Raw genomic sequence first — 23,549 nt, forward strand, 5'->3', positions numbered from 1 at the left:
TTCATTCTTTCTTTCTATTATATAGTGCCTCTATCTATCTATCTATCTATCTATCTATCTATCATAAACAATGGTGCTGTATCGTTAACTTGTATGAGACATCAGTCACTTAAATAATAAGAGTATAAATACAGCAGTGACACCCTCCCTATTCCCCATTAAACAAGTAAATAAGTTAAGACTAATATGCTATTGCCTGACCTCTGTTAAAAACATGTACTTTAGTATTCCACTGGCAGCTGTTCTTGTTTCACAGTAATAGCCCCAATACTGCAGGAATGAAATATAAGTCATAAAAAGAAAATGCGGTGTGAACTGAGTAACAGGGTGGTACAAGCTGTGTAGGTGTGGTTGTACTATTTGCATTTCATTCAAGCGTACTCTGAGCAGGTGAAATATCTCAGCTTTTAAAAAGTATGCAAATCGCTTAAGCTGTAGGAAGTGCTACATGTGAAAGAAAGCAGAGAAGGACAACATGGCTACTTTTAGCTGTGCTTCAGGCAGAAATCGGGTATGAGATGTGGTTTAATCAGTGCTTTGTTATCACAATTCCTCTGAGCCAATTGTTGTTTACACTGTGAGGTGACACTGAATTGTGAGAAAAAAATTGGCAGGGAAATGAAACTGAGAAAGAGAAGAGACATAGATGTAGTCACAAAAAACTGGCTTGGTTCAAAAAGGGAAATTCAGAAACAAGTGACAAAACTAAAGAGACAGCCAAAAACCATACTTAAAGGAGGGTAATTCACAAAAGGAAGTTAAAGTCAAATTAGTACTAATAAGAATTTTTCCTGTTTTTAACACTATTTAATCCAGCATTAGGATAAATTAATTTGGGAGCCATCATTTTTTGTAGTTTTGGTCACCCAAATGCGTCACTGCAGATTGACAACGACAACATTGTGAAAAACGCAGAAGGGCAGCAAAATGTCAGTACACCCATTGTCACAAAAATAGCACGGAATTTAATATAAAGAATGGAAGAATTTAATCCATATACTCTGTGGTAATGGCAAAGACATCATTAGCATAATGATAAAAACATGAACACTAATGAAATCAAAGTGAAAATAAAGACAATAAATTTATCAAAAACATAGAAGTTGATGGAAGTGGCCACTTTAATGCTATGTGTACATATTTTACCTGTGTTACTCAATTTTAGGTGAATTCATATATAATGCACAAAGCATGTACTGTACTGCAATAGCCATATCCGTCTGTCCATATGAAACAACTTGACTACCAGTGGGCTAATTTTTTTTTTTTTAACTTGGCACATTTTGTTTTCAGGGAAATGTGTCGAAACAGTTACATTTTTAATGAGATATTTCAAAATTTCAAAAACAGCGCACTGTACACAGTTTTTGAAATTTTAAAATCTCCCATTGAAAAGCATTGGTGAATTTGCAAACTCGTGAATCCTTAGGTAGAGAAAAATTCTGTGAAGCTTCAACTGTGAATTAGCCTATTGAGAATAATCATTTTCAAATGCTTCCAACAGTTTCAGTTTGAGACTTCAGCACAAATTTTAAATCTCCATTAAATCTGGCTACTTCTTTGAAAAGTTTTATATTTTAGATTACACTAGATTATACAATTAAGGTCATAATTATTAGCCCCCTGTTCAAAACTGAACAAAACCATTCATTTCTCTAAGAAAAAAGACTACTGTTTAAAGTGTCTGAATTCCACCCTGACTATTGACTATATGGAGGCTGCATGTTCTAGTCATGTCTGTGTGGGCTTTTCTCGCACATTTCATAGAAGTGCCTGTTTAATTAATTAGCAATCCAAAGTCGGCCCCAGTGTGAGTGTGTAGGGGTGAGTGCATATGTGTGCACTGCATTAGACTTGAACCCTGTCCTGGGTTGTTTCCTGCCTCTGACCAGTTCAGTCAGTATAGGCTTTGTGCCTCACAAGTTTGACAATAAATTTATTGATGTCTAATTAAGGTTTGAAAACCAACAAAATGTAAAAGAAAAGGATAATAAATTGAAGTCTCCCCAAAATATTACATACTAGCCTCCCCCCACGGCCTCGCCCATGTAATAATGAAACGGAACAGTGAGGAGGGCCCTGCCCGGCTCACTACTTCTGACATCACGCTTCCCCCACCCCTCAGCCCACAGCCTCTGTCTCGGATTAGTGTAAATATATCACTCCTGCATATACATGAGGGGCATTCAAATATAAACAGGAATTTATAAGTTACACTTTACTTATTGAATACAATGTAGTGACTTACACACTAGTTTTCTATGTAGTCTCCAGCCACTGCAATCCACTTGTTCCAGCACTCAGAAAGCTTCTTAATCCCAGAAGAGTAGAAGTCTTTTGACTGCATGTTGACCCATTCTTGCACAGTGTCAATAACCTCCTCAATCAACTTGAATTTATTCCCTTCTAAAAATTCCTCAAGTGGACCAAAGAGATGATAGTCTCCCTCTGAATGACTTGCTCTAGACTGAGAGCAACACTCATCCCCAAACTGATTTTTAAGTCTTGAATAAATCTGAGATGAAATGACACCTTTATTTGTCAAAAATGTAATAATAATTTGCTGCACAACACTACTGTGTACCTCCTGCTCCGGTATGTTGATTACAACTAACAGGAAAGGGGGAAAGAGCAGCTAGCACTACTAACGACAAGTTAAAAAATGCATGTGTTTGTCCAATGAGTTACGTCTACCTTGCTCTCTCGTATGAAAATTCCTGTTTATAACTGAACACCCCTCATGTATATACTGTGTATAAAGAGAGAGGCTTTTTAATGAAATGCAATTAACCAATCATCTTAAAACCAAAAAAAATTATCTAGATACTTTAATAAATCCATAAATTTGAACAAACAAATTAGAATATCTGTTATATCCACTAAAATTCTAAATGTAAAATGTCCCATACTGCTTATCATGCATATGCTGACACCTGCTGGTAAGTTCAGGTAATAACAAAGCTTCCACACAAATGTGTCGTATGCATTCTTCTCAGAGGTCCTAAAAACGCTTCACCTGAAAAACAGCAGCATCACACACACTAACAGAAAAGAAACCCAAACACAATGTTGTTTCATAATTAGATAAACTATTTAACCCAAACGATTTGAACAAATGCCAGTGTAAGTGGCATGCATGGATGCTGAATTTATCAATGACTAGTAACTAAATTAGTTTTTACTTGTTCCTGCAAAAGGAGTCGCTCTTTCTGACAGTATTACTGCTGCTGCCTTCTGCCACCGTCTTTCAGGTGTCGGAGACTTTTACTGCACACCAGTGGGTTACGAGTGCACCTGCTCATCTGAGACATGTTGTGTCAAGACAGGTATCTGACTTGTACAACGGTGGCAATACCCCCTCTACAACAAATGGGTGAAAGACCTGCTTGTTAATGACCTACTTTGTAAGATGAGGCCAGCTACTTGTGTATTGGACCCCATCCCCACCATACTTCTTAAATCCTGCCTTCATGCCTTATTCCTGTTACGACAATAATCAATATATCCATTGACGCTGGGTTTGTGCCAGCCACTTTTTAAATCGCTTCTGTAACCTGCATGTTAAAAAAAGTCTGGTCTTGATGGTGACGATCTTAGCAATTTTTGGCCTATTTCCTACTTACCTTTTCTGTCAAAAGCTTTTGAGCGTGTTGTAGTCTCCCAGCTCACCAATTACTTAGCCACTAATAACTTGATGGAACCCTTTCAGTCTGGTTTCAGGGTGTGCAGCACAGCTGTGAGACTGCTCTTCTTCGTGTAACCGATGATTTGCTTATGGCAGCAGACTCTGGGCAAACCAGCATATTAATTCTGTTAGAACTCAGTGCAGCATTTGACACTGTCAGACATGACATTCTACTGTCCAGAATGGAGAACACGCTGGGTATCTCTGGCACTGCCCTCCAGTTCAAGTCCTATCTGACTGATAGAGTTTGTTAGTCTTGGCAACAGCAGATCCAGTTCAGCGCCAGTCACACAAGGAGTTCCACAGGGCTCTGTCCTCGGCCCTCTTCTCTTCTGTATTTATGCTTCCCCTTGGTCATATTATTTCGTAGTTATGGACTGGGTTATCATTTTTATGCAGATGGCATTCAACTCTATTTCAGTGTCAAAAGTGTAACTTCATCAGAGTTTTCTCAGTTCACAACTTGCCTCAGTGAAATTAAAACCTGGATGGAGCCAAACTCTTTAAAATTAAAATTTAACAAAAATTAGCTCCTTTTCAGTCACTCTTGACGGTGATCTCATCAGACCTTCTTCTGATGCAAGGAATCTTGGTGTCATTTTTGATTCTTCCCTTTCTTATTCCGCCCACATAAACCGCATTAAGAAACTTTCTTACTTTTACCTCCATAACATATCCCGTAACATATCTCCTTTTTTAATGCTGAGAAACTTGTCCATGCTTTTATCACATCCTGCATTGATTATTGTAACTCGCTGCTGGCAGGTGCCCCTTCTAATCTTATATCACAGCTCCAGTTGATTCAAAACTCTGCTGCAAGAGTCCTTACTCGAACCAGCAGCAGCGAGCACATCACACGCATCCTGCTTCGCCTTCATTGGTTCCCTGTGTCTTTCAGGATTGAATATAAAATTCAATTAATAATCTACAAAGTTTTAAATGGCCTTGCACTGGACTACATCAGTGACCTTCTAAATCACTAGGCTCCTGTTCGCCCACTAAGGTCCTCTGATTCTGGCAATCTTGTTGTGCCTCACACTCACCAGCACTCTATGGGTGACAGGGCCTTCAGCTCCATAGCACCCAGACTTTGGAATGACATCTCGAAATTAATTAGATCAGCTGACTCCGTTCATTGTTGTAAAAAAACAACTTAAAACTCATCTATTTAGGAAGGCTTTTAATTTAACTTAACATTCTGCCCTTTCTTTCAGTTTATCTCTCTGTCCAGGTGCTCAGGATAATTTATGTGTCTGTTATATCACAAATTACGTTATTTGTTAAGTTTTTCTTTTACTATTGAATTTAGTATTTTACTCTGGTTTATTGTTCTTTATTCTATTTAATGCTGTTTCATTTTTTTTATTTGTTTCATTGTTCTATTCAGGAAAACATATCCAATGTTACATTTACCCTGCTGATATTTTTTTTTTTGACTCAGTGAAGCACCTTGAGCATGGGAAAGGTGCTATATAAATAAAATGTATTATTATTATTAAAGTTGCAGTCCAAACCTGGGCTTTGTTTTGTATGGAAGTTACATACTCTGCCCAAAATGCCCACCTGGGATACAGCACTCTTCACCTTTCTGTACTATTTTTTTTTTTTATTTTATATAATAAATGGAAAAGGACTAAGGGATGGGAAAGGCAAAATCATAATAGTTAGCCGAATCAAAAGATTAAAAACAGAAAGTCAAGCAAATGTGCACCTTCGCCATAACACTTTCATGTTTCAAATTAAATTTATTGTTATTTTCAAGCATGTTTTGGGGTGCTTTTTGATTCCCAAATTAGGTTTTAGAGCTGTAGGACAGACTGCCATTACCCATTTTGGTTTGGTTTGACACACAAGACTTTTGTTTAAAAAGCAGCTGCCAGACACTCAAGTGTCACATCAACTCAAGTGTCAAGTTTCTTTCCACTGGACCTCCTTGGAATGCAGTTTCTGGCTCTCATCAGCTAAGATTCATCAATCACAGACAAAGTGACACACAAATAAGTCACAGTGATGCACCATCAAAACACTTGGTCAGTAAATAAAGAGCCATAACCCAATAATTGGCAAAATTGTAGGACAAAACTATGCACCAGTTATCAACCAAAAGTTGGAATTAATGTGCACTCAAGAGACTAATGGCAAGATGTTCATTCTTTCCTTTATCATCCATTGCCAACACCGGATCTGTGCTCTCTCGACATGCTCGATGCTCTCAGCCTGGCTGTAACTTCTTCTCATTAGCAGGAACCCCATTGCCTGGGGTGTCGTCATAACAAAGGCTGGAGCGATTCTTTTTACACCAAAGGGTAACTTGGTGCTTTACTGAAAGAGTAGCAGACTTGTCTGTATTGGACTTAGATGAGGGTGCCACATGTCCAAACCTTACTTACGTGTAGCAAGTTGCACAAGCAAAAGAGAGGGATTGTACGTAAATGCCACACATTGATCTTGCTAAAGATGGGAGTTGACTGACCATTGACTACCCAGCAGACATAAATTGTAAGCTAGCAAAAGAGGACAATATGTGTAAAACCTCAAAGAGAAAACTGCAGTACTGCCCACAAGCACAAGGTGTGACTAGGCAAAGAAAGGATGAAAAAGCGCACTGAGCGTCCTTCCATGTGTGCTGCAGAAAGCCGACTTGGAAGGAACAAAGCATTACCTACTCACAGAATCAACAGGAGCCAATCCATAAGTACTCCTACTTTGATTCCATGCACTATTAATTGTAATTTAGTAGTTAGCATAAAGACAGCTAATGTGTTATGCTATTGGTATCACTGTAACTGAAAAGTAATAACCTTTGTGAAGAATTCATTTTTAGCTGTTATAAGTTTCTCATCCTAAATGTAGTAGGAAGGTTCAGAGCAGCATATTCTACACATACACAGGAGCTGGTGATGCGGTTTAAACCAGTGTAGACGTGCACTTAGCAAATCAGTGCTACAATTATGGTACAGACACTACAACCTTAATAACTACAGAACGTATCCATCTTGACCACAAGGATTGAAAGATCACAATTCATAAGTTATGTGTCTTTTTCTGTAGGAGAGAATAAGCTAGTGTTATGTTTTGTGTTGTCTGTATATTTATCTATATGCAGTACATAGATATCTATATATAGCTCTAGAGAGGAGAGGAATGAAGGTCAGTAGAAACAATACAGAATACGTGTGTGAATTAGAGGAAGGTCAGTGGAATGGTGAGGATGCAGGGAGTAGAATTAGCGAAGGCAGATGAGTTTAAATACTTGGTATCAACAGTACAGAGTAATGGGGATTGTAGAAGAGAGGTGAAAAAGAGAGTGCCGGCAGGGTGGAATGGGTGGAGAAGAGTGTCAGGAGTGATTTGTGACAGATGGATATCGGCAAGAGTGAAAGGGAAGGTCTACAGGACGGTAGTGAGGCCTGCTTTGTTATATGGGTTGGAGACGGTGGCACAGGAGACAGAGCTGGAGGTGGCAGAGTTAAAGATGCTAAGATTTGCATTGGGTGTGATGAGGATAGACAGGATTAGAAATGAGTACATTAGAGGGTCAGCTCAAGTTGGACAGTAGGAAGACAAAGTCAGCGAGGCAAGATTGCTTTGGTTTGGACATGTGCAGAGGAGAGATGCTGGGTGTATTGGTAAAAGGATACTAAAGATAGAGCTGCCAGGTAAGAGAAAAAGAGGAAGGCCTAAGAGAAGGTTTATGGATGCAGGTGATTGGTATAAAAAAGGAAGATTTAGAGGACAGGAAGATATGGAAAAAGATGTGGTGACCCCTAATGGGAGCAGCCAAAAGAAGAAGATATCTATATATACTTGAATTTGTCCGCCATCTGTTATCATTATGTTATGAATAAATTGTATTATTTAGTTGCAGTAAGCGTGTTTGGGTTATTGTTGAAAAATAATCCACCACCAGATCTGAACTACAAACAGAGAAAGTTAAAATTATATTAATCAGTTGTACAGATCTGTTCATAGTTCTGGTATCTCGGCTGGAAGGTAAAACAGAGATCCTTCACTCACCTTAATTTCTTAACAATTTCATAAAGAAAAATGTATTTGCTATAGGCGAATTCTTTTTGCATCATTTCAACATTGTTTGTTTATCATAGCCCCTGCACTTTCATTTTTACTTTATAGACAATATAAAGGTACATTTTTGTGCATACTAATCAACCAAGTAACAAAACAAATTTCTGTGGTAGTGTTCCTGACAACACAATCTATAATAATAAAAGGCAAAGCCCTCACTGACTCACTCACTCACTCACTCACTGACTCATCACTAATTCTCCAACTTCCCATTTAGGTAGAAAGCTGAAATTTGGCAGGCTTATTCCTTACAGCATATTTACAAAAGTTAAGCAGGTTTCATTTCGAAATTCTACACGTAACGGTAATAACGGTCGACAACGTCCGCCATGTTGAACTTTCTTATTTATGGCACCATCTTCACGAAATTTGGTAGGCGGCTTCCCTGCGCTAAACGAAACCGCTGTACTTACTTATTTCGATGGTATGACGCCACTGTCGGCCGCCATATTGAACTTTCCAACGTCACCAATTTTCAAACTTCCCGTGAAGGTAGAAGGCTGACCCCATCTTCATGAAATTTGGTAGGTGGCTTCCCTGCGCTAACAAAAAACGATGTACGTACTTATTTCGGTGGTATGATGCCACTGTCAGCCGCCATATTGAATTTTCCAACATCACTAATTCTCCAACTTCCCGTGTAGGTAGAAGACTGAAATTTGGCATGCTCATTCCTTACAGCTTACTTACAAAAGTTAAGCAGGTTTCATTTCGAAATTCTACACGTAACGGTCATAACGGTTGACAATGTTTGCCATGTTGAACTTTCTTATTTATGGCCCCATCTTCTCGAAATTTGGTAGGCGGCTTCCATGAGCTAACCGAAACCAATGTAGTACTTATTTCGGTGGTATGTTGCCACTTTCGGTCGCCATATTGAACTTTTCAATAGTCTTTGTTACTTATGAGCCCATTTTCAAGAAATTTGGTACATGGGTTTCCCAACGCTAACTGAATCCTACTTAGGTACATATATACGTCCATAGCCTGCAGCTCGGTCGCCGTGTGAGGTGGCGTTGGGTCCCCCATCCCAACGCCTCCCACGTTGTTGGCTACCTGCCTATATAAGACCGTCCGTCACTCCGGTCTCTACATTCCCTTCCTTGCTTCGCCACGGGATTCACGTCTCCCTACTGATAACTACAGCCTTTTTGTTTAATCCACCGCTTCTCCGCTGTTTTATTGTTTGTTTATTACAATTATAGTTATTGTGTAGGTATTTTACACTTACTTTACATTGTTCAGGTACCCATTTCCTTTATCATTCCAATCCCCATTACCATGTCTAATGAGATGATCATATTGCACGGCCATATCAGGCTCACTCTTGATATCTGGAGGAACATTGTGTCTTATGTATTGAATGACTGGGACAGGTTTAAGGTGTGGACTGATGACAGTACAGGAGATAATTATACTACACAGGAGCACTATAAGAGTGAAATGCTTAAGCCCTTCACCTATAGTTCTGCATGTGAGTTGATGGCTGCCACTGAATTTTTCGGTTGTTGCTATTCAAGTGTACCGAAATGGCCAAATATTTTACACCTTTCGACAACCACCAATGCCTCTTAAACATCTTAGATTCACAGGTGACGATTTCAGTAGTGGACATTTTGATGTTTATGAATGTTTAAACTCTCAAAAGCTGGATGTGATTTTATCGATGAAACCGGTTGTCTGCTTACAACCCTTGACAGATGCCAAATGTCACTTCAACACAACAAATCCTGCAAATACTGTTGTAATTGAAACAAACCGTGAAACTCAAACCGATTATGACAGCAGCAATCCAAGCTGTGAGATTTGAGACAAGATTACTGTTCACATGGCCAACTGTACATTGCATCCTTAAGAATAAGTTCAGTGCACAGCTTGGTCATGATACAACCGGAGAGCCGAACTGACAACATGGTATACAAAGAGATCACAAATAATTATTAGCATATTTTCCCTCAGTTTAAAAAGGTTTACTTTTCTTCTTAATAAAAATTTTAATGCAGTACTTCGCCACTGCGAAACGCGGGTGTTTTGCTAGTCATATATATATATATATATATATATATATATATATATATATATATATATATATAATATAATATAATATAATTCACTAAGGGCAGAGCCACTCCCGCCAACTCTAAGACCATGGGATATGCTCGACAGAGCCCCGCCCAACAACTCTAGCCCTCCTACCAAGTCATGGGATACGCATGACAGAGCCCCGCCCGCCAACTTTAGCTCTCCTCCCATATCCACCCTCAAAACTGGTCCCGCCCACACGCTGCCGACACGGCATTTCTCGCCAAGCATCTGCAGCAAGCTTAAATCTCTCAGTCCAATCCAACAGCAGCTGTACGAAAGCTTTTCGAGGAAAACCCTGGCCGGAATTTACAACGCTACAATGCCCTGACATGTCACACCAATGTTGCAGCGATTTTCGTCGGAGAAGATGGCGAACCACCTGCGAAAGGAACATTTGCATCTGTCCCATAGCCAACTCCTGTAGACTGATTTCCACACTCAATATGAATTACAATCCTATGGTTTACCCACTTTTATTTCCTTACAGAGACATTGGCTGGCACAAAGATTTACAACATGTTCCAGATAAAAGAGCCGGTGAATGGGGTATTAACCAATACTTTAGTACTGTGTTGCGTAAGAACAGGACAAAGTCTGGAAATGTTTTGGAGATGGAAGAAAGCAGTCCGAGAAATTTTACTTATACGGGAGGAACTATTTAATAATAATAATTATTATTATTTAATAATTGACATTATTAGTGTATAAATGAATATAAATAATTGCATGTAAACAATTCGGCAAAATCTGTTGTATGTACCCGGTTTCCACGTCTACCTGTATTAGTTTAAATGGCACTTTTAACCACTCGCAATATAACGGACGTGCTGACTTATCATGTCGACTGGGCAACACTGTGAATGCGGCGTCTATCTATATATGTCTATGTTTTCCATAGCCTGCTACAGGAAGGTACTCTCTCGACCATTGGCATTGGTTTCGCTCCTGGCTATTTTCGTTATACTGCGACGATGGTTTCCTAAGCCTTTGTTATACTGAATTCCTTTCTCACCATTTTTCCGGTCCTATTCTTACACCGCCGTATGCTACGGCGGCTTCGCTAGTTAAGTATTGTTTTCTCAAACTTTGATTTTCAGGTTTTGTGTTGGGTGTTGCCCAAAGTTCAGTTTGATCTCTGGTTAATAAACTTGTCAGAAATTTTCACTTACGTTTAACCCCCGGTTCTTCACAGACACGTCTGCTTCAAGGCAGTAGAAACACTAATCCAAATTCAGAATCCATTGGTACTAACAATAGTCTAATCCCTCAATTCTTCTACAAACACATACTTTTTTTAAGTATCCACATTCACAAACAACCTGGAAATGTACAATGCTGTTGTTGAAATGATTGTACTGTTTGTGCAAGGCAATCGCAGTTTTGAGAGAGGACGGAATCAGAACATAGCATGGAATAGCCAGAATTCAAGCAAGGGCTGTAAATAACCAGGAAGACAATAATTAAACTAAGCTCTGAAGATGTGGTCAGAACTGTAGTCAAAGTACAGAGCTGTAAGTTGTAAGCCAAAAAATGGAAGACATAATTAGAGCCCAGAAACACGAGACAGAAATCGTAATCACAGAGCAGAAAAAGTTGTTGTAACTACTAAACTTAAAACTAATAATAAGAAATGACACTAAAGGTTCCGTTCTTTCGTGAATCCAGTCTTGAGTGACTAAGTAGTGTACAGTGCTATCCTGTCACTATAATAAGGTCAAACATTGCACACCCCTGGTTGCCCAGACTAACATTGTTGTATCATGTGTCAACAAAACTACCCCAAAGTGGTGACACCCAAAAGGAAAACAAGATAGTGCCTTGCGAGAATGTGAATCATTTCTAAAAACACAAATGAAGTCAAGAAATAAACATAACCAGTATGTTCCTAGGCCTCAGAGATTCCAAAAACCATAATCAGATCATTTTTTGAGGGCAAAGGCCATTTAGAAAAAATTTATATCACAAGTCAGATTGTGACAGAGGTGATGTCACAAGTCACACAATTCTGGTTGTCACATGATAGCAACCAAGTCAGCAACTGCAAACAAAGTCTCCTAAAATGTCTCCATGAAAAAACAAAATGGTTGCACATTGTGATAAATATGAGTCATGAATATTTTTGAATTATGCCAAAATGAATTTAGAAGTAACAAATAAGCACCGAACTGGAAACTTTATATTCGCCATTTTGAAAAAATGCAAAACAAAACCTAAAATAACACAAGAACTCTGCGCAATCAAACCAGGCACAACCTTTTAGCGTCTCCACAACCATCAACTTGCAGCTTATCTGGGGGCTCCTGAAAGAGACATGTAGTCAATTGACATCTGTAAATTGTGTATACCAATAATTTTGTAATGGGATTTCTCAGGAAATTTCCCCTACAGGTGTATCCAGCAGGGGGCACTCTTTCTTGATGCAGAACAGACTAGAGGCAGTACCCATCCCTTTTGTAATCAATAAGCAGACAAGAGAAATATGGTACGAGTACAAAATGAGATATGCAGGATGTATTTAAATTGCTTTAAATTGTAATTCCCGCACCAAAGATTACAGTGTATAATTAATTTATACATACATATTTAGGCCAGAGAGAAGTCAATGAAATGTAGAGTCAGTCTTCAGTGGGGGATAATGACAGCTATACGAGTCGGTCTAGCAAGGTGGGGAGCATCATTGGTTGGCTTCTGGCTTCATGATGGATCCTCTTCGTTATAACCACTCACATATTTACATATGCATAGAATTCTTGTCAGATTTGTGCAACTGCCAGCAGAGCCATACATGTTACTTTTGGTCTGTGCCCAAATAACATCTTCATCCGTTCTCATGGCTTCTACAGACAATAGCCATTGGTCTCTGTGGCCATATATCAGAAAATGTCAGCATTTTAAAATAACCTGCCTGGATTGTCTTGCACTTGTTTCTGTCCATTTTCCAAGCCAGTTTCACCCTGTCAGCTGGTATATGTAGCTATTCTTTGGAATAAAAAAAATCTTATATAAAATAATGTGGTTGCAGTAAACCTCACAGATCACAGTGGCACACTTAAAACCTTTGCCTATAGCTGGGCAGAGCAGTGTGCTACCTGCACTGGGTTAAAACAGTTTTAAATGAAAAAGAAATCAGAAGTCAAAATGACCAGCCAAAGGCCGAAACTGTGAAGACATAAAATACATATAGTACAGGATGCGAATCAAATATTGAAGTCGGGATCCCATGCGTGATTTCATAGTTTAAAGGGGGCACGTAAACAGAGCCAAATTGAGTAGGTGTTGCATGTAGTCAAACTCAGAACCAGAATAATCTAATAAGAATGATTGTTAAAAGTTTTTCTTAAGAGGAATCTGAAATCTCAAAGTTGGACAGATCTTTGAACAGTCACATGACTAATATCACATGTCACACACTCCTGATCATCTTGCCTGATAAGTGCATAGCCACCGTCAAAATAAATGCCAGCACCCATAAGAAAACAACAGACTGGTGAAAGTAATTCATTTCAGTATCATTAAAATAAAAAATAGATTTACCTAAAGAATTCCTTGGTCTTTGAAACTCTGAAGGTAATATAAAAAAATGATAGACCACAGAACAAACAGAAAAAATTAAAGTTGCCAGCCAAATCATGACTAGTAGGAGCTCGAGTGAGAATAAAGAAAATGACACCATTGGTTTTGCTGGAATGTATTCAGTATCCAGGATGGATTCTTACAGTATATTGTGCTAGATGGAAAAGAGGCTCAAGTGACTTGTAAGGCTGAATTCAGTGAGGCGGATAGACTTAGATAACTGAATTACATTTGCTGGTTAGTACTAATAAATGGTGATGCAATTACGTTCTTATTCTGTCTTCTATGTTGATATTTCAATCTGTTGTAGTTGTCCTCATCAGATGATACTCTGGTCTCCCTTTCTTTAGGTGGCAGACTTTGCTCTCAGTGGATGACCTGGTTGAGAAGATTGTCATGAAACTGAATGACACAAAAGAGCTGGATGACACCTACATTTTTTATACCTCTGACAATGGCTATCACACAGGTATGTGGACACTAGGTGGGTTGGAGCTAGGGTGAGCATTACCTTCCATGAAAAGTGAAGTTACAGCACATCTGCCTGAGGTGTTGAGGAACTGCTGAGCTGCACACCTCCTGTTCAATTAACCTCTTCTTTGTTGCTTCAGGTCAGTTCTCTCTCCCCATTGATAAACGGCAATTGTACGAGTTTGACATTCGAATTCCTTTGCTAGTGCGTGGCCCTGGGATCAAACCCAAGCAAAAGCTCCAGGTATGACATGTTCATTCAGTCATTAATGGTTTTTTTTTTTTTTTGGGATTATCTTTCATGGGTACTTTTAAAGTGGGAAGAAGAAAATGTATTTATTTATATAATAATTTAATCACAAGATACAATGGAAAAGTTAAGCTTCTAAGCAAATGATGAATTAAACATACAACATTACAGAATTTTCTAGCGAACTCACATCTCAATGCACTTGGTCCTGTTTAACACACTTTGACATAATAAAAATGTGTCCAAAATGGCAGATCAAACAAATGGAATGCTTGGCCCTGTATGGTGGATGTCCCAAGAAAGTACGAGGGGGATTCAAGCTAAAGTTAGAAAATGGAACGAACCTTACCAAAACTGATCATGTCATTTCTCAATGTGGCCTCCACCCTTCACAATGCACTTGCACCACCTGCCTGGAAGTGCCAGCAGAATAAAAGGTTTTGTCTTGTCCTCGCAACTACTTGTGCATCTGAGTTATTACATGCTGATGGGTACTGCAGTCATTAGGGCAAGTTGCTGTGACTTGCTGGAGACCAATGTGAAGCCTGCTGTTTGATCCAAGAGGTGGGGACTGCTGTCTCAAGGAGTCCTTTTGCTGCACGACAATGACACACTGCTAAGAACACCAAGGCCTGTATGGAGAAACTGAAGTTTGAGATTTTGCCACATCCTTCTTATTCATCAGATTTGGTACCATGTGATTTCCATCTCTTTGGGCCACTGTAAAACATCTGGATGGTCATCTTTTCAAGATAGATGACAACATGAAGAAAGCAGTGCACAAGTGGTTGTGAGGAAAAGACAAAACCTTTTATTCTGCTGGAATCCAGGCACTTCCAGGAAGGTGGCACAGCGGCATTGAGAAATGACACTTATCAGTTTTGTTAAGGTTCGGTCCATCTTCTGATAAATCTCATTTTATAACTTTAGCTTGACTCCCCCTCGTACTTTTCAGTCATAATTGTGCCAGAACATTATTGCCGCTGGTCTTCATTTATTTATCCATTGTCAAACCCATTTGATCTAGTTTAGTGCTCCGGAGCCTTTATTGTCTTGTACCATTACAATGAAATTGTAAAAGCAATATCTGTAAATGGTGCAAGTACAACAAGCAAATAATATGAAAAGCTCACGTCCTATTACAAATAAATCCATACATAAATAAGTTAAGGTGGGAAATTATTCTCTTCTAAAGTAATAATTTCTAACACATGGTAAAAAGCCAGTGCCAGTCCATCACAGACTTCATCGTGAAATTTTGGTTTATTTGAATTGAAATGCACTGCATAATGAAACCTGTCACAAATCAAAACAAGTATGAAGCTCCTAGCGTTTGTCATTGCAGCGTGACGGCTGAAGGGGTGTCGGTACTCTTTACAGTTGTTTTTTCATTAGTAGATCCCAGCTTATTTATTTTCGGCCCTTGTTTATCGACTGGATTCCCCACCATTAACGACAAGCTGAAAGCAATGTTTGAAAGTCTTCCACTATATGCAGTAGTCATAATGTCCCCAGACCACCCTAATCATGGTGCAGCTGCTTTTAAGGAATTAAATACAAGCTGAAAGGTAGCATAGAGTTACTGAAGTGAAAACTGCCGGCCTAGATGGCAGGCCATGGATGGAACGCAGGCTGGACAATCATCAGATTGTCAGAAATGGTTGAAGACAAAGCACTGGAGAGTTCTGAAGTGGCCAGTAATGAGTCCGGTTCTAAATCCGATTGAACGCTTATGGAGAGATCTCAAAATAGCTGTTGAGAGAAGGCGTTTTCCAAATCTGAGAGACCTTGAGCAGTTTGCAAAAGAAGAGTGGTCGGAAATTCCAGTTGAGAAGTGTAACAAGCTTGTTGATGGTTATAAGCAGCGCTTGATTTTTATTTTTTCCAAAGGGCGTGCCAGCAAATGTTAAGTTGAGGGTGCCAATAATTTTGTCCAGCCCGGTTTTTGAGTTTTCTATGAAATGATGTCAGATTTGGCTTTTTTTCTCTGTTTTTTTGTGTTGTTCCAATGCACATAAAGGAAATAAACATGTGTATACCAAAACATTTGTAATTGCAACAATTTTCTGGGAAAATGGTGCATTTTCTGGGAAAATTCCAGGAGTGTCAATAATTTCGGCCATGACTGTATGTTTACCAGTTCTGCATTTAGTAATTGGCATAATCTGTAGCTTAGCTGAGAAGTGTTCACATTGCTCTGCGCCTGCACTCAGTGAAAAGCGCCATAGAAAAAAAAAATAAGTTGATTTGTATTGCCTTGCAGTAGGGAGACCAGGGTTCACATCCTGAGTCCTCCCTGTGTGGAATTTGCATGTTCTCCCCATGGCTGCATGGGTTTCTTCTGGTTGCTCTGGTTTCCTCCCACTGGCTTGCAGGTTAGGTGAATTGATAATGCTAAATTGGTCCTAGTGCGGGTGTGACTGTTTGCCCCATGATGGACTGGTGCCGTGTTCAGGGTTTGTTCCTTCCTTGCTCCCATTGCTAGCTGGGAATATCTCAATCCTATTTGACCCTGCTCTGGATTATGCATGTTAGAAGATGGCATGTATTGTGGAAGTGACCTGCATATACATGCTAGAACTGAACCTGCATGCATGGGGTTTTAAGTCCAATGCCAGTGACCACCACACCCCCCTGCCTGAGTACTTATTAGCTAATCTTGTCATTTTTGCTTCATTTATTTCAATTGTATGCCCATCTGCTTCCTATCAGCAAGAGTGAAAGGGAAAGTCTACTGGACGTAGTGAGACCAGCTATATTATATGGGTTGGAGACGGTGGCACTGACCAGAGAGCAGGAGTTAGAGCTGGAGGTGGCAGAGTTAAAGGTGCCCAGATTTTCACTAGGTGTGACAAGGATGGATAGGATTAGAAATGAGTACATTAGAGGGTCAGCTCAAGTTGGACGGTTGGGAGACAAAGTCAGAGAGGCGAGATTGCGTTGGTTTGGTCATGTGAAGAGGAGAGATGCTGGGTATATTGGGAGAAGAATGCTAAGGATAGAGCTGCCAGCGAAGAGGGAAAGAGGAAGACCTAAGAGAAGGTTTGTGGATGTGGTGAGAGAGGACATGCAGGTGATGGGTGTAACAGAACAAGATGCAGAGGACAGAAAGATATGGAAGAAGATGATCTGCTGTGGCAACCCCTAACAGTAGCAGCTGAAAGAAGAAGATTAAAATCAAATAGCATTCCATACAAATAACTCAAGTTTAACAAAAAAAATGTTTGAAACAAATCAATCCCCATCCCTGAGAAAGAGAGCTAGGCCAGCAGAGTAAAACTTAAAGCTTGTAAAAATAAGTGAATACATAAATTAATAAATGAATAAAGATGAATGGAGTAAAAAGAGGGGAGAGAACCTGCCTCTTCAATTTAAATGCTTATTCTAAAATGTTATTGATTAGATCTTGCCAGGTTTTAAAAAAGTTTTGTACAGGTCCTGTAAGTGCGAATTGCATTTTTTCCAGTTTCAAATAGTATATAACATCAATTACCCACTGACTTAGAATAGGTGAGTTAGGATTTCTCAAGTTGAGCAAGATAAGTCTATGTGACAATAGTGAAGTAAAGACAATTACAGTTTGTTTGTACTTCTCCACTTTAAGCCCCTCTGTGAGCCCACCAAACACAGCTGTTAGTGGATTAGGAGGGATTGTGACACCAAGGCTGTCTGAAAGGCATTTAAAGATTTTGGTCCAGAATGAAGTTAATTTGGTTCAGGCCTATAGTTAACAAGTAACATCAGGCACAGCTACCACCATGTCCCCCTGACTAAGTAATTATTAGTTAACTTTGTCATTTCTGCTTCATTTATTTCAATTGTATGCCCGTCTGCTTCCTTTATTTCTGTCAACATAGTTAATAAGTAACATCGGGCACAAGACAGGAATCCACCTTGGACAGGATGCCAGTTCACCACAGAGAGTACACACACACACACACACACACACACACTCAGGCAGGGCCAAGTCGCTTGTGTTAAGATAGCACTGAATGGAATGACCAGAAGAGGAGTCGTTAAAACAGGCAAGGGACTGTAACCAGAAGACCTCGATAGGAGAGCTTCAAAACCAATTTATAGCCAAGAATTATAATCAAATAATAAAAGCAAACCATCAGGAGCCATGAAATCAAAGAAGGAAAGAAAGAAAGAAAGCAAACAAGGTGGTTATTCAGAATCGATCAAATGATTCTGTCGCACCGATCTTTATACCGTCGCAGAAATGACTTGGCACACATAACATCTGGGACCACTTTCTGCGGCAACTGCTGCCATGCAGTGGTGTGAACTAGCTGCAGCCAGAAGTAAACAAAGCTAACGGTGAATCGTTTGAAAATAAATAATAAACCAACACATGGTAAAAACTATGAAACAAGGACACAAATGATGACAGCTAATGAACCCACGTGGGGTAGCATGTGTGAGCAAACCACTTCCCATTTGTCAAATATGATGTGCTCTTATGGTGGCCAGTTTTAGCTTTTTTGGTGCAGGTGTTCACAGCCTTGTTGCTTGTGTTGGATTTGCTGTTGTGTTCGCAGCTTTCCTTCATGCTTATGGTCATCCTCATCTAAGCTGATCAAGAACCCATAACTATTTATTACCCTAACTTATTTTTGTAATTGTTTTTTTATTTCTCTTTCCAGCAACCAATCCTCAACATTGACCTCGGACCTACTTTCCTGGAAATAGCTGGTCTGGCTGTTTCTAACACCACCATGGATGGCCAGTCATTCCTACCACTGCTGGTGAGCATTACAGAAGATAAAAAGCTTAACTTTTCTCTTTGGCAGGAGAATATTTTAATGATTGAAGAAGAAAAGAGGAACATTAGGCTAAGACCTGTTTGTTCAGCAGTTGTGGTAGAACAGTTAACTAAAGATGATTGACACTAAATTTACAATCCTAGATTAACACTCGATAAAGTCAATAAAAGTAATGTAACCACAAATCAGCCAACAATATGAAAGATCACAGAGCAGGTTTTTTTTTTTTTTTTCTTCTTCTTTTCAGTTAGACAAGAGTCAGGCAACCGGTGCGCCACCAGTGCGCCGCAAAAACCTTTGTAAAACATTTAAAATTGCTAGTGTTTCTGAAATGAAGTCTAAGAAACGCCAGAGACTTCAAATGATCGACAAGGAAATGCGCATCTGTCTTTCGAAAATTGATCCTCGCATTTCAATCTCATATGTGCTGAAAAGCAATCTCAACGTTCACATTAATTAAATCTCAACGTTCACATTAATTAAATTTAAGATTTATCCTTTGATTCCTTTATTAATAAAATGTCTTTCAAACTTGTAAAATTAACTGTTTTTATTGTCGATTGTCCATAGATTGTGTCGTCACGACTTTAGTTATGGGCAGTCCCTCAGGTGCGGCGCATAAGAAAATATTTGGACTTAGTGCGCCACAACTCGAAAAAGGTTGCCTTTCACTGAGTTAGACAGATATTCTTAGAACAGATGGGTTTTGATTTGATTCTTAAATACATTGATGGAGTCAGCAGTACAGATGGAGGTGTGCAGCCCATTCCACCAACTAGGAAAAACACTGGAAAAAAGATTCTGGATTGGGACTTGATACCATGCATCACCAGACGCTATTCCTTGGCAGACCTGAGTATACCACCTCACCATTGTCTCCATATACTCCGGTGCTGACCCATTGACTACCATATAGGCAAGCATCAGGGATTTGAACTTAATGTATGTTGCTACAATGTAGCGACCTGAAGCGAGTAGTGACATGTGTCCATCTCGGCTGGGTAAATACAAGACGGACCACTGCATCAATGACCCTCTGTAGTGATGTGATAGCACATGGGGGTACTCCTGCCAGAAGTGAGTTGCAGTGGCGTAGAAGTGACAAGACCAAAGCCTGGATCAGAAGTTGTGTTGCATACTCTGTCAGATAAGGTGTGATCTTGCAGATGTACAGCGTGAATCTGCGTGAACGAGATATAGTAGAAATGTGGTCAGAAAAAGACAGCAAAAGTCAAAATTGCTACATATGGTCTCGTGAAAAAGTACGTTTTTTTAAACATACAGTAGAGTCTCGCTTATCCAACATTCCGTATTATCCAACGTCCCACCGCAAAAACAAAAATAAAAAAATGAATTAATCAGCAACAAGAATTGCAAGTTGCGAGCGTGCGCGTAGTCTATTTTTTGTTGCTCCCTACTCTACCACAGCTAATTACAGTGGAACCTCGGTTTGTGAGCATAATTTGTTCTGGAAATACAGTATGCTCGCAGTCCAAAGCACTCGTACAGTATATCAATGCGAATTTCCCCATAAGAAATAATGGAAACTCGGATGATTCGTTCCACAACCCAAAACTATTCATATAATAATGATTAATACAAAATATAAAGTAAAAATACATAAAGCAAATTAACCTGCACTTTACCTTTGAAAAGAATCATGGCTGGTGTAAATGAGTTTCTAAACTCTTGTGGGATTCCACCCAACGGGACAACACACGGAAGAGTGTCCCAAAGCAATCGCAGTCTCCCAGCGCTGTAGAAGTTCGCCTTAAAATCCAATCCGAAAAGATCGCGGACATGCGATAAGTGCCTGCCGTCGATGGGTGATACAAGGAACATAAATACGCAGGCCACAGTATTACGTTCCCCCCGACCCTGTCTGACTGCTGTGTCTGTGTATAGGAGAATGAAAGATCCCGCTACAATAAATAACCGCGCTGTTGCTGTTTCAAGCTTAATAAAGCTGGTGTTGCTAAAAGTACTGAGCTTCGAGTTTTCGGGTGCAAGACGGGGACTCGCACGTCACAGCACAAACACACACACGCGCAGTCACAATGCTGTAGTAAACAGTATACGCTCGTACGGATGTTGACTATATGAGTGACAGAGTTAAGGCTCTAGAAACTGAAATTAATTAAATTTAGCAACAAGAAGAAGCTACAGGAATCAACGTAATGATGCTGCAAAGATGGCGAGACTTGACAGTGAAGAAACGGCACTCGTGAGGAAAGCAGACTACGATCAAAAATGTCTTTAAATCATCACAGGACTGAACTTTTTAAGTACAGTATATACTGTATTTAACTTCAGACAATTCTGTAACTGTAAGTGCATTTTTTCAGTTAACAGTTGTTTTGTTGTAAAACATGATTATTAGGTTGTGTAAAATTATAACACAGTTTGACGTTTAATAGGCTTTTTCTTAACACCTGGCATTATCCAACATTTTCGCTTATCCGACATTCTGTCGGCCCGTTTATGTCGGATAAGCGAGACTCTACTGTATTTCAACTGGCAGACCATATATTGTCATGCAAACAGTGCCTACAGATAAAGATCATATACTAGAACAAATGAAACATAAAATTGCTATGGGTGTGTTTTCTCATAATTGTCATGTGGAAAAATTAAGTCAGATTCATAAAATGAGAATCGGTGCCAATGATTAGAACCCCCTTAGGGAATATGTCTTAATTAAACCACATATATCGAGTGTCTGGTGTTCTTTTTGCTATTGATGTGTGTTCTGTCCTCATTCCAAAATCAGAAGAGCTCTCTAAGGCCTTCAGAAAGAAGGTTGTGGAAGCCTATGAGTCTGGCAGAGGAATTAAAAAGGCCACTAATTTATTTGAAATCAATCATCCCACTGTAAAGAACATCATCTTCAAGTGACGTAGATTTCAGGTAACTGCTAATTTGTTCAGGATTGGCTGTCCCAGCAAATTTAGCCCAAGAACTGTTAGTTTAATACTAAAGAAGTTTCCAAGAACCCCAGAATTTCATTGCAAGAGCTGCACACGTTGGTTATTAAAGTGCATGGATCTACAATTGGAAAGAGATTTCACAAATGTGACCTGCATGTGAGGTGTGTTAGGAAAAAACCTTTGCTGTCCAAAAAGATCATCAGAACAAGACTGCAGTTTTGATTGAAGGCCGGACCTTCTGGGACAATTTGCTATGGACAGATGAATCAAAGATAGAGCTGTTTGGCCACAGTAGTAGTGGAAATGTTTGGGACAAATCAAAGACAGAATTTCAAAAGAAGAACCTCATGCTAACAGTGAAGCATGATGGTCAAAATGTTCTTGTTTGGAGTTGCTTTGCTGATCAAACTGTGCATCATATCAAAGTGTGCTTGAGCAGAATGTGAGGCCATCTTTCTGAAAGTTGAAGTTAAACCGGAAAGAGAATTTTCAACACCATAATGATATGAACTACACTAGCAAATCCACCATGGAATTGCTCCAAAAATAAAAAAGAAACAGCGGGTGATGAACTGGTGTAGTCAAAGCCCTGATTTGACTACCATTTAAATGTGGTGGGATTTGAAATGGGCAGTATGTACAAGAAAACCCACAAACACCTTACAGCTGAAGGGGTTTTGCATATGTAGAGTTGACGTCAGGGAGTGGTGGGCAATTATGCAAAGGGTCTACAAGAAGTCATTTCTGCTAAATGCTTCCAAGCCAGCTTGTGAGACCAAGGGAGTATTTACATCCATAGGTATTTTTGTTGAATATTTTATTGAAAAGGTGAAGATCTACTATTTGCTTGTTCAAATATTTTGAAAAGTCATCCGTTTCAAAGGGGTGTACTTATTTTTTCACATAACTGTAGTTTTTTTTCATTTAAAGAATAATGTCAAATTAGTGACTCCATTGAATTTTATTACACTGTCCTCTTTGATTGCACTTTCAAATTAATGAAGGAGTAAAGGGGCCGCAGTGCTATTTCTCACTTGTTATGTTATGCCTCTAACTGTAAATGTCCACTCTTCTAGTTCCATAAGCCTGAAGTCTTGTTTCCCAACAGACTGCACCCCAAACAAACAACACATGGCGGTCTGACTTCTTGGTGGAGTACTCTGGTGAAGGGAATGAAGAGAAGGATCCTGACTGCCCTGCACTTGGTCCTGGGGTCTCTGTGAGTATTATGACAGCTTTTTTAAATATGGGTGAGCTCCCATAGCGCTAAACAAGTTAGAAATGCTTGAGGCCTGGTTTTGGAGAAACCCTATTTTGAGTTTCATGTGAGCCCAGCAATCATAACAACTTGCATGTCAGGTAAATTGGGTTAGCCCTATATGAGTGGGAACTTACAGTAGCTGCGTGTGTGTGTGTGAGTGAGCTCAGTGATGAAGACGCGTCTCATCCATTGTCAGTTCCTGCCTTTAATTTGTTGGGATAGGTCCCCCCATGACACTGAGCAACTCTAAAAATGGATAAAAGGATGGAACTCATTTTTTACAACATCCTTTCAAAATGGTCTTGCCGCCTGCCTAGCTTCCTTGTTGCACATATTGTGCAAATGAAAAGCATAATATAAAGGAATTCATGATCAATACAGCCCAGGTTGACCTAATGCCATCTGATGAGTACTTGACCTAAACGCAAGATGGCTTTGATTCTCC

General features: G+C 39.5%; 1 protein-coding gene across 1 annotated transcript in view; it reads left to right on the forward strand.

The window, feature by feature from the left end:
* The window catches only part of gnsb (glucosamine (N-acetyl)-6-sulfatase (Sanfilippo disease IIID), b), a 60,143-nt gene that overhangs the window by 27,946 nt on the left and 8,648 nt on the right, over nt 1-23,549 (forward strand). The window contains exons 8-11 of the mRNA XM_039768318.1: nt 13,780-13,898; nt 14,041-14,144; nt 18,797-18,898; nt 22,952-23,062. Coding sequence (XP_039624252.1) covers nt 13,780-13,898; nt 14,041-14,144; nt 18,797-18,898; nt 22,952-23,062 — 436 coding nt within the window. The remainder of the gene's footprint in view (nt 1-13,779; nt 13,899-14,040; nt 14,145-18,796; nt 18,899-22,951; nt 23,063-23,549) is intronic.

The sequence above is a fragment of the Polypterus senegalus genome, chromosome 11, assembly GCF_016835505.1.
Source record: "Polypterus senegalus isolate Bchr_013 chromosome 11, ASM1683550v1, whole genome shotgun sequence".
NCBI lineage: Eukaryota > Metazoa > Chordata > Cladistia > Polypteriformes > Polypteridae > Polypterus > Polypterus senegalus.